This window comes from Labrus bergylta, chromosome 14 (genome assembly GCF_963930695.1).
Source record: "Labrus bergylta chromosome 14, fLabBer1.1, whole genome shotgun sequence".
NCBI classification, from domain to species: domain Eukaryota; kingdom Metazoa; phylum Chordata; class Actinopteri; order Labriformes; family Labridae; genus Labrus; species Labrus bergylta.
The window spans coordinates 18,584,288-18,602,111 of NC_089208.1; the positions used below are offsets into that span (position 1 = coordinate 18,584,288).

General features: G+C 40.1%; 1 protein-coding gene across 1 annotated transcript in view; it reads left to right on the forward strand.

Moving 5' to 3' along the window:
- The first annotated feature begins 1,167 nt into the window (after positions 1-1,167).
- The window catches only part of mtnr1bb (melatonin receptor 1Bb), a 36,564-nt gene continuing 19,907 nt past the window's right edge, over positions 1,168-17,824 (forward strand). Inside the window, exon 1 of the mRNA XM_020639883.3 lies at positions 1,168-2,254. Within this exon, the coding sequence (XP_020495539.1) occupies positions 2,047-2,254 (208 nt within the window). The 5' untranslated portion in view covers positions 1,168-2,046. The remainder of the gene's footprint in view (positions 2,255-17,824) is intronic.

Genomic DNA, 17,824 nt, shown 5'->3' on the forward strand with positions numbered 1-17,824 from the left:
ACAGTGGCAGAGTGGTAAACTCCAGGTGAATGCCGGTGTGCAGTCGCCCTGAAGGTCAACTGTTCAAACATTTCATATCCACAAAAAAACATTTTTCACTGGAGGCCAAAAATATTTCACAAAGTGCAAAAAAAACCAATCTGAAAACGTAAACTATTGTCCCTTTGAAGATTAAAAACTAAACAATGGAAAGAGGGCAGCCACAGAGCTATCTTCAGGCACTCTCACGATAAGGATACAACATAAAAATCTAAACAACCAAACAACGGCCGATGAGTTCTGACAACTTAGCGCCTATGGGGAGTGTCAAGACACAGAAGAAGGTGAGGCCCACTTACATCATCAAGTATAGCCTGGAATAATTACACCAGCACATTTATGAAGAAACCATAAAAGAGTCAACAAAGAGGAATGTGTTATCATAAGGAGTCCCTGTGAGAAATGTTTGAACATAGTTAAATAGTTTGTACCACAAAAAGTCAACAAGGAACATTTTTTGGACAGGTAAGAAATAATCATAATGTGTACAACAATGAGTTTTTTTTCAACTGAAAAATGTAATATCAAAATATAATAAACTAATCTAAAAAAAATCAGCAAGGGAGGATTATGTGGAACCAGAGAAAATTTGCAAAAGTTTTCTCATGAAACTTAACAGGTCTTGACCCTGCTCCTGGGATTACTATTTAAATACAGAGACTCAGTATTCATTCATGAGCATGAACTTGGCGACAGTGTTGTAGAGATCAGGCAGAAACCTCGAGCAGAACCAAACTCATTGGTCGACAGCCATCTGCCTTAACCACATGGGCTGAGAAAGTGGGACAGAGGGAGAGGCAGAAAGAACGATGAATAAAGACAGACATCAAGCAATAAATAATAGAGATAAGAGTCTTTACAAAGCCAGTAAGGGCAGATAGGCTGTTGTTAACAATTCTAATAACTCCAGTTTTTTTTTAATGATGACTTTCATCTGGAACGTTTTAAGATTGAAGTCGACTTTATAGTACCCCAGCATTGATTAAAAAAAAAGTATCAGACAAAGACCCCCAGCAGAGGTTCCCTCCTCATCTGTGTCAAATGCTTCACATCGGTCACAGCGCGCTGATTGGACTTCCCGGGTCGACCCACCGCTGAGTGCGCACTTAGAGCAACTCCGAGCATTGTGGGGAGATCAAAGACAGATTCTGGGAAGTCAAGCTGTGAATGGCCACGGGAAAATGAGGCAAATCTCTATTTGCACGCACAACCAGGCGTGGGAGCAGGAGATGGGCAGAGAAGAAATTGCAAAGACAGTTAGAGATGAGAGAAATGAGAGGAACGCATCAAGCAAAGTCTCAGGTTAAGATAATTAAAAAAAAAGATGTTTGTGTATGTGCTGACTTGTTCGCGTCCTGCTGTGTGCCTGACTGAGGGCATCTCTCTGATATTTACCAGTGCAGACTCGTAAGGCGCAGCGCTGGTTGCGTCGTAGTTCAGCGCATGGCAAAGGGGACCAGGAATGGTTGGGGAAGACGATTTGTTCACTCCGTTTGCTCAGAGAATAGAAAATGAAAACTGAAGGACTCCCGAGGCGGTGCGATGGTTTGACATTTTAGAGGAGGAAGAACCTTTTTTCAACGTGGGCGCGTGCAGACGGATGGGATTTAGAGATGCCAACCAAGAAGCCAGGGGCACTAGAGGAGGGTGGGTTGTTAAAATATGAATGGTCCGTCCTTCTTTCATAAATTTTTAGTCCAAACGATACATAATTTAAATTGTCTAGCCATATCTCTACCTATCAAAGGTACTCGAAGCTTTTGTTGGCACATGGATGGATGGCTTTAGCACGAAGGTAAACAAAGAGAGTCAATGTAACTTTGTATAGGTCACGTGTGATCGCAACATCATATCAAGTCACTCATATCGACTTTAAGACGAGGACTTTGACGTGCGCTCTCGTGGAACTCCAGGTGCGCTCCATGTTCTGTTCAGGACACACCGGTACCGGCGGGACCTAAAGCACAGCCGGGACTTGATAGCAGCGTCGGGGCTGTGTGGCCAGTGATGCCGGACACATTCACTCTCATACAGAACCGGACAGAGCCACGGCTGGGGCAGCTCGAGCACACACTGGCCACAGACGGGAGCAGCCGCCCCGCCTGGGTCATAGGAATCCTGGCCAGTGTGCTGATCTTCACCACGGTGGTGGACGTGCTGGGGAACCTGCTGGTGATCATCTCGGTGTTCAGGAACCGTAAACTGAGGAACTCTGGTAAGAGCCTTCGCCCCCTTCAAATCATGGAGCTGATTTTAGTGCAGAGGTGCAAAGGTCTGTAAACTTATATATTGCAGATAAAAGACTACCAGGCCATTGATATTAGAGAGCACAAATAATGCCGACAACCCTTTATATCTATGGTGTTTATATGCACAATAATGCTGGCTTATGCATGAATGTTGGGTAGAATGATCTTACCCTGCACCTCTAGCCGAAGGATGCATCTCATAAGTAGACCCATAGATCTATGATTTCACTTTGCCTCAAAATCCCTGTCGTTAATGATCCCCAAAATATTCCAGTGCAATTGAGTGCTTTTAAAAAAAAATAAAAAAATGTTAAAGTTGAAATTAAACACACAAAATATAACCTATAGTTTGGACAACATGCCTCCTCCTGCATTAAGGTGTCAGACAGGCTGCATCTTCAACTTGACAATATTATCAGAAGAAAAGCAGCTGTATATATCTTCTGAGCAGCATCTGAACAGGAAACATAGCAGCTGATGAACACAGTGCCGACTGGTGCAGAGATTTAACCTGTAATTTAACATTTCAGGGATAGTACACTGGGTATCACTGCTGGTTCTATAGCTTCACAACTTAACATAACACTTCAATCACAGCTTAGATGATACATTGTTCTGAACTATGTAGCAGCCTTTGTTTCTCTCTCTCTTTTACTCGATATTGGTGAAGATAAAAGGTAGTCTGACTCACTGCACAAGAGCTGTTTAATAGGAGTTTTTTTTAAATTTTTTTTAGAGCTGATAGCGGTGTTGATGAATCTATCCTGATGTGCATGTGTGAAATAATCAACGAGGCTTCATGCACCCACAGTGAATCAGAATGCCAAATCAAATAGCATGAAAGAGCTCCTCTGCAGGTAAAAAATGTTCTCCTGATGTCATTCACCTCCGACGAGAATGAACCCCCTTTTCAGAACTACTGAACTACAAATAGTTTCTGTTTTTAATGCTGTTGGTGTGCCATCTCGTTCTTCCTCTTCAACATAAGCAACTTTCTGTAAATGCATATTGCTCTCATCCTGATGGCAGATTTTAATACTTACTGTCTTACCTGTCAGGAGGAATATCTGAAGGGGGAGAAAAAACTGTCACACTGTGCTGACGGGCTGTTTTTTCCTTTATCAAGCGACAATTAGAGGAGGAATTATGAGCGACAACATTTTTAAGTTAGTAGGATGCAAACGATTCTCCTTTCCTAATAAACCGAATACCCAGAGGATTAACAAAAAGACCTACTTCCTTTTCATTTAAGGCCATTGTGAGACTCTCTTTGGTTGCCTCCACATTTTTATTTTTATATATGTATAAGGGATTTTGATTTCAGTGGTAACTGTACAAAATGTGACTGAATAATCACTGAGACATTTAAGCGCATAACACTGTCTCAGAAAGAGAAAGACTCCTACATTCTGCATCATCAGATACATTTGCCTTGAACCAAGGTTAGACACTTTTTTCAAGCTGTGAAGAAGTGGAACTCAAAAAGTTCAGAGGTAATAAATAGCATTTTTTAACAAGTGAACAATTTATCAACTGCAATTTCACATGCACGTATATAGACTTACCTATAAACGACATTGAAGTCTTTATTATAACACACTGTCTTCATTATGATGGACATTAGATAGCAGCATTTAGAGGCCGTTATGTTATCAAACAGAAGTCTTCCCATTTATTGAGCTAATGAGACAGAGATTATAGCTCATTGGAAATAATTTGTGCTGTTGAAACCAGCGTGCATGTTAACCAGCTGTCTATCCTACACAGATACAAAACGCCCCAATATAAATCTTTAAAAACAAAATTTAAAAAATGGGAGATTCGAAAACTTTGGAACAGATTAAAAGTACTTTGGTGAGTGTGTACCAACAACTGAAATAGTTTTTTATCACATAGAACTTCACATATCACAAAGAAAAGTATTTAAATCTTCATATAGAAGATATCAGAATGAATATTTTGCAAACCATATCAATCTGTGAACAGAGTTTAAAGTAAAGTTAGCATTATTTCACATGGGGCATATTGTACGTTTGCCAATCCCATCCACAAATGGCTGAAACTGGATAATCCGACATAACTTCAGTTTAACTACCTGTCCAAAGAGACTCACCTATAAATGTAAAACCACTGTACAACAATACATACTGTATAATCACACCGCCAAATGTATCACTGCCTGCTTAATTTCTATTCCAGGTGGCCTTGAAAACTGTGGGCTATCCTCCCTTTGTCTATTTCTAGGTTTCCTACTGCCTACCTCAACAGAAACAGTTATATATTTGATATATTTGTGTTTTTGGCAATCGCACGGCACCTTAAAGCTGATCTCTTTCTCAACTCAAAACAGCCCACTCAGCAGTTCAGAAACCACGCTGAACCCACAGTCATGAACCCGGGGAGCAGCTACCACACATCTTAACAGCCCACTCAACAGTTTAGACAGGAAAACACCTGACGTAACAATGGTATATAAAGAGTCACAGCGGGGTCAGGGGTTGTCCGTCACCCACGAGTTACAGCTTTGTATAAGTCTCTGCTGTGACGAGGGGGAGCAAAGTAAACTGACCGCTGAGTGCTGGAAAAACATGATTTCATCCGATTGTAGGCTGCTGAGTGATGACTAACACGGCTTTATTCGCACCTACCCACATAAGTGATGCATGCTCACTCATACTGTAGTAAATATTATAGTACAGACTCATTATAATTCTGACACTCAGATGGCATCAATATATCTTGTTATTCACAGTGACCAAAACTCTGACGCCTGTAGGTCATGTAACCACGCTGTGCAAGAATTGCAGAGGGATTGCACATTACCTTTCTGCCCTCTTGCTTGTTTTCATATTTTGTCTTTTGAAAGACCATAATGTTTTATTTCAAGGTTTTTCTCTCTTACTAATCAAATTTAGACCAGTAGGCTCTGGTACGGACACACAACAACACACATGCATTCATTTATGAGCCATTAGAGTCATTTGTCCTCTTTAATTTTTCATCTAAAAGGAAAAGCCTTGTCTCTTTCAAAAGCAATCTAATATTCAGTTGGCCTGCATTGAAAAAACACACAAAGCGTACTCATGAGAATTCCGTACAGTATGACTGCATATATTATTGTGATTTAACACTTTATGAATGTGAGTGTGTGTGAATGGAAGGTGCAGGTGTGTAGTCATGTGGGGCAGAGGTCTTTGTCCCTGGAGACTTTTCTTTGAAGCAGCTTAGGTGGTGCAAACCATCAAAGAGAGTTATACAGGATCACACATTACACAGAGTGTCTTCACAGAGACGTTATTGACATCATACCCCCTCCTCTCTCGCTCTCTCTCTCTCATTCCCTCTCCACTTCTTCATCTCGAAAGCTCTCTGCCACTGAAAGAAATAAATGTTCAAAAATATTCCTCAGTGAAGAATGGGGCTCTACACGGTGCACTTTTTACAGCCGTCTGCCTCTCTATGTTGTGCTGAAACTCTGAAAATCAGTTGCCTCATTTATGTCGCTCTCCATGGTGCTGAAAACACTCAAACCTAAGGCTTCTCTTAATCTGTGTTCTCGTCTGAGCTTGTGAAATGTCAACAGTCACAGCCGTTGCAATAAAAAGTTTGCATGGAGCACGGGCCAGACGAACAGACGTGTTCTTGGTCTGCCTATTTTATTGAAGATGCTTTAAAAGCTGACTTTTGTTTGCTGCGAGAAAATACGTATCCCAATATCGTTTGCATGAAACCCAGTAGAAGGAGATCTGTGCCTGATCAACAAATCTTTTGTTATCTTCAACTGCCAGAAGTTTTGGTCATTTTGTGTAAGGAAGGTAACGTGTAAGATTTCAAATATTTGGTCGACTGCAAAAGAAAAGGCTTTTATTTATTTAATTGTTTGATCTGTTGAGACCCATTGGCCTAGGCAGTGTCTTAAAACTGCACTTTAATGTCAATCCAGTTCAAAGCTTCTTTTTGAAGAAAACCTCGGATAGAAGCTTTGATTTAAGGTTTTGTGTGACAAAACAGTTGTGTTGAGGTGTAATCACCAAAGCCCAGATGTGCTGTGCTCAGTCTTGCTGTAGAGTTTAGGCTCTGCTGGTTGAAACTCCACAGGAATCGATACAGAAGCTTGCGTGCTCCATATTGAAAACGGCCTACAGTCTCTCCGTGTGGCTCAGTCTCTGTGCTGAAACATTTTCACCCAGCCTCTCCTCTGACCTTTTCATCTCCCAATGATCCTCTATGACCTCTTCAGCAGCTAACGGGAGTGCCAATGCTTGGTCTTAGCTACAGTTAAAATATCTGTTTTCACATTGATAAAAGGTGAAAAAGTGGGGAAAATGAATATTTACAAAGCAAGGATGAAGAGAGCAAGCATGCAAATGTGTCTGATCTGGTATGGTAATACTTGTTAGTACAAGCTCTTTAAAAAAAATCCAGTCTCTCCTCATTATAGTTTGACTCCTAAAAGATATCAGAAAAGTAGGACAGAGAGAAAACTTCCGAAAGAACAACTTCAGCTTTTTAGTTTATTGGACAGTTGGTAAGTCTGCATTTCACCTCTGTAGATTTTAGGCCTCGCTCTGACACATTAATCCACAGTGTCTCAGAGTGAGGAAGAATGGAGGATTTCTGTGTCTTGCTCAGAGACTTTTTGATAGACATACGGCTGCTGGCACTGCTGCAAAAAACCTCTGTGAACACAAACAGCGTCCAGCTGCTGCCCTGTCTGTACTGATCACTGTTAGGAGATTACATTAGCCATTGATGTGAGCAATGGGCTATTAACGCCTGTGACGTACAATGGTTTTTAGACAATTCAAACAGACAGCTCCCTACAGTAATTTTGTAAAACATACATAAGTGATTTGTTAGATAAATGTCAGCTAGAGCTGAACTTAGCCAACATAAATCATGCCACTTTGTGAATTTCAAATATATCACACATTTAGTTCAACCAACTGATCATGCTTTGCTGAATGTTGTAGAAATAAAGGAATCGCTTTACTTTTGAAATGAGTCTCCATGAGCTGTCTAATGTTGTTGTTAAAAGTGATTTCTCTTTCCTATGTTGCTATTTTTAAGCTGATCTTCAGATTCTCTTCCCCTTGAGTCATTGCTTGCTACGTTCAAACTTGATACGAGAGTTCAACTTAAAAAAAAAAAAGTGACGCCAACATTGCTGAAGAAAAATCACAATCAATAAAGGCAGGTTGAGTCATCGTTTTGACAAAGTCTCGTTGTAACCCTGGTTAGTTCTAAAGAATGATAAATTATTCACAAACTTGGTCCATCATATATATTTTATATATTATATATCCTCCGTTTAAAATCATTATTACGCACTTTGCTTTCACCATGACCCAGTAGCTATCCTCAGATCCCTCCTTTCCCGCTGGACTCGACTTTAATCTATGCTCCTGGGGCCAAGTGTTTTCCTTTTTCTTCTTGATTTTAATTAATTAAAATCAAAACAGGAGATCAGCCAGCTATACAGGTTGTAAGATTGATTTAATTTTCTTTCAACCCGGGAGGCTTTCTCAGCTTTCGGATGCACAAACCAAACCAGACAGATGAAGGCAGGCTCATCCACCCAACAACCCCACTGACACCTTTTTTTTTTTTTTTTGTGCAGCACAGAGAAGATGGAGGATGCAAAGAGGCGAGGGGAGATCACAGAGGAAGCAGGATGAAAATAGAGGAGTATTAAGCTGTAGCCGAAGGAGAAAAAAGGGGGGAAGGGATTAGACGCAGGGGCTCAATTGCTGGTATGATTTGAAATCTGTTTGCTTGATGCTGAATCATTAAGAATCAGACATTAAAATGACATTTGACATCCCATTATACAGCTCATTGTGACAAATATTGGCCACTCAGTTTGGTTTCATCATAGAGAATCCATAGGGGAGCAGAGTTGCCACTGATCTATAATGCATGGGTGGAGAGTGTCTGTGAGGCTTTGGGTGTATTTTGTGTATGTGTTGAGGCTTGGCCATATAAGTCTTTCATCATCTCATTTTTTTTCTTTGTCTTACTCAGTGAGTATGCAGAAGTTGGGGTTGGACATGACTGCTACCGAGTTTTAAGTAGGAAGTCTACTGTTTGCCTGCTGTGCACTGTCTCTGCCCTGTATCTTTCATGTGAAGCATGACTCCTGTAATTCCCCTTGAACACAGACAGCTGGATAAAGGAAACAGGAAGAGCTCATACCAGCTGTATGTAGAGGAGAGGAGAGGAGAGGAGAGAGAGGGAAATGTAAAAGGAAGAAAGGGAAGCAACTCCAAGAAGGAAAAATGACAAGGACACAGGATAAAAGAGAGACAGGTGCCCGAGACTTCAGAAAGAGTGGAAAATTACTCAAATCTTTGAAAAGAGTGATGCTGTCTTAAAAAGGCGACAATGTGAGAACTTCGTATGTGTCATCACAATCACCCAATTGTTATCAGAACTCTAAAGCTGAGATGTGGGAGGAAAACTTTTTCATCACCCGACTCACACGGCAACTGACAGAGCAATTTTCTTAATCTCAATAACCATGAACTTGATAGATTGACCCATTTAATCTGCAAAGCTCGTGATCAGTAATTTCATTTTTTTTTTTTATCAAATCCCGCAACGCCCGCCGTATCTCCCCCACTCATCCTGTATCGTGGATGTGTGGCGATACGGCAGGCCCTGTGATTATTTCAAGTGCGTTACGTAACAGAAGCCTTCAGGCAGCAGCGGGTGAAGAGGTGGAAGAGGCGAGGGATTTGATGCAACAGAGGGAGGAGAAAGTGAATGAAAGAAGGAGTGAGGTGAAATAGTGAGGACGTGAGAAATTAAGGGCAATCTGGGAGGAGAGATATTGGGAATAAGAGGAGGGAAGGAGTGAAAGAGACTCGATAAACACGACAGAGAAACAGAATGTTTGTTTCAGGCAGAGACGGCAAAGCTACTGCCTAATCTAATCCTGAATATAGAGAGAGGCTGTTAATGTATATAGAGGCTTAAAAGCCAAATGTTAGAGTATAATATCGATTCGAAATGTGTCTGGGAAGTTACTTCATATTTAACTTACAAAGGATTCAGGTAATTGTTTATCTGTGATGGGAGGAGCCTGTTTTATTTTGAAGAAGCTTTAGATGTGTGATGTTTGAACTGAAACCCCCAGTGGACCACTGATATCATATGATCAATCCAAAGAAATGAAGAACTTTATTTAAAGAAAAGGTTTCACATCTAGTCAATCGAGACCCTGCTGCCCCTGAAATCAGTCAGATGTTGTGTCGTATAAGCCGTCTCTTTTTATCGCTGAATGCTGTGCTCTGAAGACATTCTTAAGAGATCGAAAGTTATTACTTTCATTCAAATCGTTTTTTTTGGTACAGCCTGAAGTCATTTAAAGCAGTTTGGTAATGAAAACATAATCAGTGTAAGTTCCAAAAAGAGGCTGTGTGTTATTGAGCAATGGTTTTAAGGGGACACTTGCTGCTGATTTAAAATTAATCTCCATTGAATTCTTCATCAAACATCATTGATTTTGACTCTTGCAAAGTCTCGACTGTAAAACTGGAGCTACGCTCGAGGCTTAACGGTCAAAGTAAAACTGATTTTTGAACTCTCACTTTGAACTACTGAAAGTTTTATTTGACTTTTTCCACACCTATGGTACTTTTGCTTGTTAGTAGGTGTTGAAGCCTGGGCCAATGGAACAATTACAATTGAAGCTCTAAATGTCGTTAAAAGCTGTTGTGAGGAACGACGGGTTTGTGCGGATTTTGGCGCCCCCCTCTTAACCCGCTCTATTGACCTTGTCCTGTACATATGTTTAGTATTATAGTAAAACCCTATCGTCTTTTAACAGTCAGATGCATCAATCACTGAGTATCTTTGCTGTGGAAAATGTAAAACCGGCTGTCATAGCTATTTCGTAATCACCTCATATGACATCTACCCAGTGGCAGCAGTTTTAAATATTTAAAATAAAGATAAAGAAAAAGTATCTCTTCATGCTTACGGTCTATTTTGTTTTGTAGGTCATAAAGAGACGACAACACCATAATTTTAGTCTGTTAATAAACAGTTAAAATTCCTCATAGGAATTTTTGTTTAGTTAAAGTTTAAGTACTATTCAATGGACTTGGCCAGGCTCATCGATAGAATCTTCTCATAGAGGTCAATGTTAAATCAGCAGACAGGATATATTTATGAGTAAAGAGACAAAAATAAAAATCAAACAAAGTCACTTATTCTGTCCTGGGGGGCTGCATGTCCTTTTGGTTTCTGTTCAACTGACTCACAACTCACAATCTGAGCATGTTTGCAGCCCTGGAATGACTTGGCAGCCGGCAGACAGTTTGAGCACCCAAATTTTGTTGGTCCAAAATGCCAAATTCTCTGATCAAACACACAACGCCCACAGAAAGAAAAGCCCATCAAAGGCTGCTGTTTGGTCAACCAGATGTTTTTTTTTTCTAGCGGTTATGCCGTGATAAAAAGCCAACCGTTTAACATAATAATATAGATTTTTTTTGTGCCCAAAGACTGTTTCATAATCAATAATGTCAATAGTCATAGTGTCCCTCTGTGCAGTGCAGCTTGTGTTTTCAGTGTTTACTGTTGTAATGATGAGTGACGACAGCTTTCTGATTTAATCATCTGCTTTGCTTTACAGTTCACTGTGCACTTCAAAGGTCAATCTCCTCTGAATAATACGTCTTAATGTCTGCCTGCTGCACTCAGTAGAAAATATATTAAGCCAAAGAATCTCTGGATTGTGTGAACGCAAAGTGTACAGATATAGCTAAGTAATATAACAATGAATAAAATATGTATAATTACAGCTGTCTTTATGAGTTTCTGTTTCTATGTTAAACATCATTGTGAAATATAACTCTATATTCTTGTCACGTTTTAGGATGTATTAATCAGGTCTGAGCCCCTTCGCTCCTACAAACAAAATGCCACTAAATATCACACCAAACCGTGATCAGTAAACCTCTCACAGATTTAGTGTTGCAGAATATTTAAAGGTGGGCTATTCTTCAGGGGAAATCAGGGGGTAGTGTTGTTGTTGTTTTTTTTATCTCCCTGCTTTCCTAATATATTTAGCATCTTTGAAAACATTGTTAGCTGGTATAAATTTGGGCTTGTTTATTAAATCCCATGAACAGCTGGCTGGAGGCTCGTTGATATAACAATTTAAACCAGCACAAAGCCCAAGGTAGCTGCTCATGCTGCAGCTCTCACCTTGAGTTGTCCGCATGGATAAACAAAACTGCCTAGAGACTGTTTTCAAGTTAGTCTTCTTAAAAGAAAGACAGTCAGTGCTTGTTTTTCAGACCTAACCAGGCCTGAAAGCAGTTCAAACTCAACGTTGTCTGCCTCAGAGTAAGCTTCTATTTTTTACTCTCTTCCTGTTTGTTGGCTAATGTCAAATGAGCACACCTTCAAGTTTGTGCTGAGGTGTCTGGGCTCCTTTCCCTCTCCTCATCCTCTTCTCACCTCATCCTCTGCTGGGGACAATTCAGAGCTCAATTCTACGGCGCCTTCAAAGGCTCAAGTAAGAAAAAATAAAAAGATCCGTACCCATGATATAAAAATCTATGCTATTTAACAGTTAACACCTCTTAAACTATGCACATTTATAAACTGTCCGCATTGCAAATCCATGCAGACGGTTTATGTAACTGTGGGTACAGATTTGCAAACCGCGGGTATGTAAACAGCTTTTCATTTTTACTTTAGCCTTCAGGGGCTCCATGCAATTCAAATGTTATTTGAGGAAATATTTACATCTCTGATGGAGATGACCATTGGCTGTACCCTTAATTGTGAAACAAAAAGCAACAGTATTTAAAATACCAGCATCAAAGGGATACATAGCTTAACATTTCCAGTGAAGTTTCCAGTGACTCTTTATTAAGTCTCAAATATTGTGAATGTGCTGTTAAAATAAATGTAACCTATTTTATTCACTGTAGGTTTGAGAGTTTGAAATGACAAAACTTTAAGTATAAAATCATTTTTGCACCAGCTTCTATTCGTCTTAGATCCCCTTACGAGAAAAAACTCTTGCAAATACTCTGTGAGACAGACTGAGATGTACCTGCTTTCAACTCACATCCTGGCAGGTCTGGAAGCATGTGCCCATAGCCACATTTTAAATGTGAAAGAATAGAGGGGGAAAACTGACGAGGGCCAGCGTTGTGCATCCTAAAAGTGTGTGTGTGTGTGTGTGTGTGTGTGTGTGTGTGTGTGTGTGTGTGTGTGTGTGTGTGTGTGTGTGTGTGTGTGTGTGTGTGTGTGTGTGTGTGTGGAGGGCTCAGTTTGCCTGAGGCAAAGTGCCCACAAAGTGCATTTTGAATGTGAATTGTCCTGAGCTGATTTCATTCCAACATTCAAACAAAAGCTTACCAAAAGATGACAGCTTCTTCGAGCAACTGGGCAAACTGTTTACTGTATGTTGTTTACTGTACATGACATTCATTGGTATTTGATCTGGTTTAAGAGAGAGCTTGAGCTGAATTAACAGCCTGGCAAAACGATAAACAGTTGTCCTCTGGCCTTTGAAAATCTGACCAATAACTCGCTTCACTGATTTAGCAAACAGGCCGAAGCGAGTAAAACTGTCAGGAGTAAAATAACAGCAAGAAAAAAAACAAAAACTAAATGCAACTCCCTGCAGTCACATTTCTGTGAATAAACAACAATAGACTCACAACATTTCTGTAATGCTAACAGGGGGATCATAAACTAGTTATGCCAGTATTAGTTTTCTGTATTAAAGAGAGAAGGGGGAGAAGCCATAACAGCAACAAATTAAACAAAGGTATAGACAGAGTGAAGTGTTGATGCATGCATAGGTCAAATATCAAATAGCCATAGTCACATTTTCTGTTCAGACCATAGGCTTTAAAAAGATGGACAACATGATAGCTTCCAGAAAGTGAAGCAGTCGGCAGTCGGTTGATTCTTCAGAAAAACACCAAGCTATATTAGGCCCCTGGTTTTCTGTTTAATGAAGGAAGGGCAAGAAGAAATCAGGCACACACGAACTGTACATGACCTTAGAGCGTGTTGGGCTGACAGGAGGTGTAATCACACCTGACGGAAAATAAATGTGTGCTCAGAAATTTGGCTCCGAAATGTTTTCACAAACCTGAGCATTATTTCCACGCTGTGTTGAATCTTGTGGGCTCACACCTGAGCTCGGGCAGGAAAACTGGTGCCAGAGTAGAGTCACCAATATGTATTAAACACACACATCTGACAATCAAGGACACGGACTGGCAAAAAAAAACTTTGATGCTTAAGAAGTTTGAACAGCAAAGAAAACAAATGTGGACACCATTAGCAGATATTCATCAGATTCTTCTTTTAATTATGCTTGGTTTGAAAACATTCAATGCAGTGGTTTAAAAGAAACCACCTTGTTTTCATCTGCTAGTTAAATTAATGACATGTTAATGAAGACCACAATCACAGCCGGTCTTAGGCAAAACAGAACTGAGTGGTTTCTACTTGTGATATACCACGTTGAAAAAAGAATCCCTCTACAAATGATCTGCTTATAATTGGAAAAAAAGGATCTCTTGTAGCACCTTCTACACATTTAAAGTCTCCTTGGGCTCCTATTTGAATAATTATTTGAACAGCTAATTGAATTGTATTTTTGCAATGGACCACACGATTCCCTTTCTTAGAAACAAGTTGCTGGTAGTGACAAAGTCATGAAGAACTGCCGTGCAATGCAAAAGTCCAAAGTGCTTTGCAAAGTTTTTCTGCTTGTTTTATTATGCAGCCCACACCTCTACTGCTCATTCCAATACTGTCACTCACTGAAGTCCCACCACAAAACAACAGACTGACAAAGTTATAGACTTTTCTTGTTAACAAACAGGAGCATTTCATGGGAATAAAATACATATAGTACTAGATATACTATATCCCCCTGGGGATGTGGAGATGAAAACCGAACTTTAAGGAAAAAAATGCTTATTTAATAAAAGTCAACTGTTTGCTAGCAAGTTCCCAATAATGTATAGGCAAACTCTTTTTTTCTTCACAATGACATTCACTGGAGAAACAGTAATGAATGGATATAAAGAAAGATTTGACCAAATGGAGTTCTGACTGTTTTATGAATGAAGTATATCCTTCACTTTTTGCATATTAAAACCAATTTTTAAAACATGGGAGACCACGGACATAAGGACAGTTTAAGTGAATTTTTTAACTTTATAAGCCTCTGTAGCACACACTCGACAATTTGGCAAGACCACCAGAGCACACACCTGCAATTTGTAGTAATGATTTCACAGTGGCGATTCCACAGACACGAGATTTCACAGAAGCTCACACGATCAAACATGACTTCAGAAGAAAGACAAATATAGAAGACAATTGACGTCATTAGCTGGCTGTCCTGGCAATGTGTTGTGATTTAAGACATTATACTAGCACTAATGTTGTTGCCATAATCCCACAAGCTGATCGTCTTTTCCAATATTCCACTTAGGTTTGGGGCACAGTTATGTTTATGTTTGCTGCCATGTTTGTGAACTGTAAAAATATGCACCAGCCGGTCGATGACGCTTCCCAGTCTACTTGCTCATATTGGCTATTGCAGGTAAAGGCCGATCTAGAAAAGGCAGCCTGATCTGGGATCTGGAAATGTATTAATTGTGTTTGAGATGGCTCAGACTCGATCGGAGCAGAAAAAGAGTCTTATCGACACCACACACTTGAGGATTATTTGGACAAATCATTTGTGTGTGTGTGTGTGTTCGTGTGTGCGTGTGTGTCAAAATATCTATGTGTGGCCAGCTTAAAGGGGTGAAAATATCATCTTAGCAGGGTTCTGTAGCTGGCTTTTTCATGTTGATACAGAACAAAGACTCTTAGACATGCTGTGTATGTTCATGTAGGCATTGTAGTGAACGGGTTTCAACCCAAAAATCTGGGAATGTCCCATTTATGAAATTTGCAAACATAGATTTTTATTAAAAAAGATTTCATATCCATGTTTTGCTTAAATTATCCAGCTACATACAGTTTTCTTACATCAATGGATGGCAGCAGAAGACAAATAGACAGAGTATATCTATTCCCCTTTGATTGGAAAACACTCCAAAATGTATTTTGTCTGTGTCAAAGAGGCTTTCTGTGAGCCAGAGTCCTCTGCTAATGAAATGCAACGCAAAGAGGCAGGAAGATTCAGCTGAGAGTGCTGCTGCCCACGGTTGGATAGCAGCTACTCTGGCTGGCGAGCAGCCTGCCAGGCAAGCAGCAACATCATCACCTTAAGCCAAGTTGATGAGGACTGAACTGCTGGGAACCAACAGGCAGAGCTGACTGGCAGGATTCACGCTGCAGTTGCCCAGGGTTGCCAACTAAAGCTACAGTAAATTACTTTGCTGCTGTGAGTTCCACCAAGGTCTTGTATTTTTTCATCCAACTATGTTGCTGACACCAGCAGAAAGAGGAAAGTGCCAACATGTGTGGCGACAGGAGGCTTGAAACTCTATGTAGAGAAGAAAGTAAAAGATTACAAAAGTGTTCAGAGAAACAGGAGGCAGGAGAAACTTTGCGTTCTGATGGAGGAATTGAAAACTTGAAACATGACTAAGGAGCCCCATTACAAATACGATTTTTCCCAAACCTGGTGGCAGATCATAAAACACTCCTATGAGCTGTTTTGGCAAGGTCATTTAGGAAGACATTGGTCAGATATATATTTTGTTGTTTCAGGTTGTTTTTTACGAATGATATGCAGATGGGTTAACTTGTTTTTTCTCCCAGTTGTCATTTAACATCATGCAGTCATTGGATCACCAGCTGCTCATTTCACCGGTCTGTTGAGCCCGATAGACCTGCTTTGATCTCCTGCACTTTGATATGATCTCAGAGCAGAATACTCCAGCAGTAATATACAAGTATATGGGATGATGGAGAGAACTGGAGATAAACTTGAGCATCTGACCTGTGAGTGTCAGTGTATGTTGGATTACCTCTCATTTGAATGCCAAGCACTTAAATCCTCTGAAGTTTCTTTAGTGATTGCTCTGATCGATACCACACTTCACTGCAGCCTCTTAACTGCTGGATTTCTGATTATCCAGGGAACTCTCTCTCACACTCTCTTCTACAGTGTCTCTTTTCAGCTCAACAATATGCACATAAGAGGAGATGGCATCACGAGTCAAGGGCTAAATCGACAGCAACACTGAAGGCCAGCGTGTGTCAGTATTTGATAAGATGAGAATGTCCCTTTCATTTACCTTTTGTGGTTTTATCTCCCTGCAGTTCTGTTATATTTGCACAGGTTTTAAGATTTGTGTGTCTACTAATTCAGCAAACACCCCAGTAGTTGAAATTAGCTTTTGATGGTTATCCCAGGATGGAAAAAAACAAATTTAAAAAGAAGTCAACATTAACATCTTAGAAACACGTCTTGGTAAACACCCACAGAACTCACTGTTTACATTTTTCACTTCATTCACTGCAGGAAGACGTGGTGCCAATGGAAATACTCCACAGACAGGTGAAGTGTAAATCAGAAAAGTTTCGTTGATTACCTCTGGACTGTTGATGGAGCCTCTGAGACCGTTAGGTTTCCAGGCTATCAGTCTGTCCATATTTCTTTCTGTCCGTCCCATTCCCTCGGACACGATATCTCAGAAACACCTGGAGGGAATTTCTTCAAATGTGGCACTAATGTTAACTTTGGCAACACTTCACAGTTTGGGCGTAAATGAGGAAATTTAAGTTTATTACTTCTGGATTTCCTAAAGCTGTGCCAGTAGTCATTTTTGACGTTAGGTTATCTGTCTGTCCGCCTGTCCAATATCGTTAAAGTGATATCTCAGGGACGCCTCAAGGAAATTCTTTCTTGGTGTAAACATCCACATGGACTCAAGGATGAACTGATAAAACATTGGGGGTCAAAGGTCACAGTCACTTTGACTACACTAAACACATTTTATGTTATGTGTATAACAGCAATAAATAAGGATTTAAATGTCAGACTTATCTATAAAGAGGAACATTTGTTTCAAGCATTTCATTTCACTTATATGCATACAACACACCTCATGCTTTTATCATGAGCCTGTTAGGTATCAGAGAGAACAGGCACAAGTCAGAATTGGAGAAATAACAGCCACATGAGAGAAATTGAGCTGTTGTGTGACAAGAACAAGAGGAGAACAAGGCAGGGGCTGGAGGGACCAGCGTTACCTAAGTCAAATATCACTTATCAAAGGCTATAACTAATCCTGAGGAGTGGAAAGTGGGAAATGAAAACAGTTGCTTATAAGCGAGTATCAGTTTGTATCAGAAGGCAATATGATCTTCTATAATGATAAATATGCACTATACGATTTACGGTGACAAAAAAACAAAACAGATATAAAGATCTGTGCGGTTACCACACATGCCCACGTGAAATATCTGTATCCTCATGCTGCATTATTTTAACTGTAACTACTACTACTTATGCTTGTGATTGCATAAGCATGTGGAGACGTAGTTCATGCATTGTGATGGTCTGCAAATACAAGACAGAT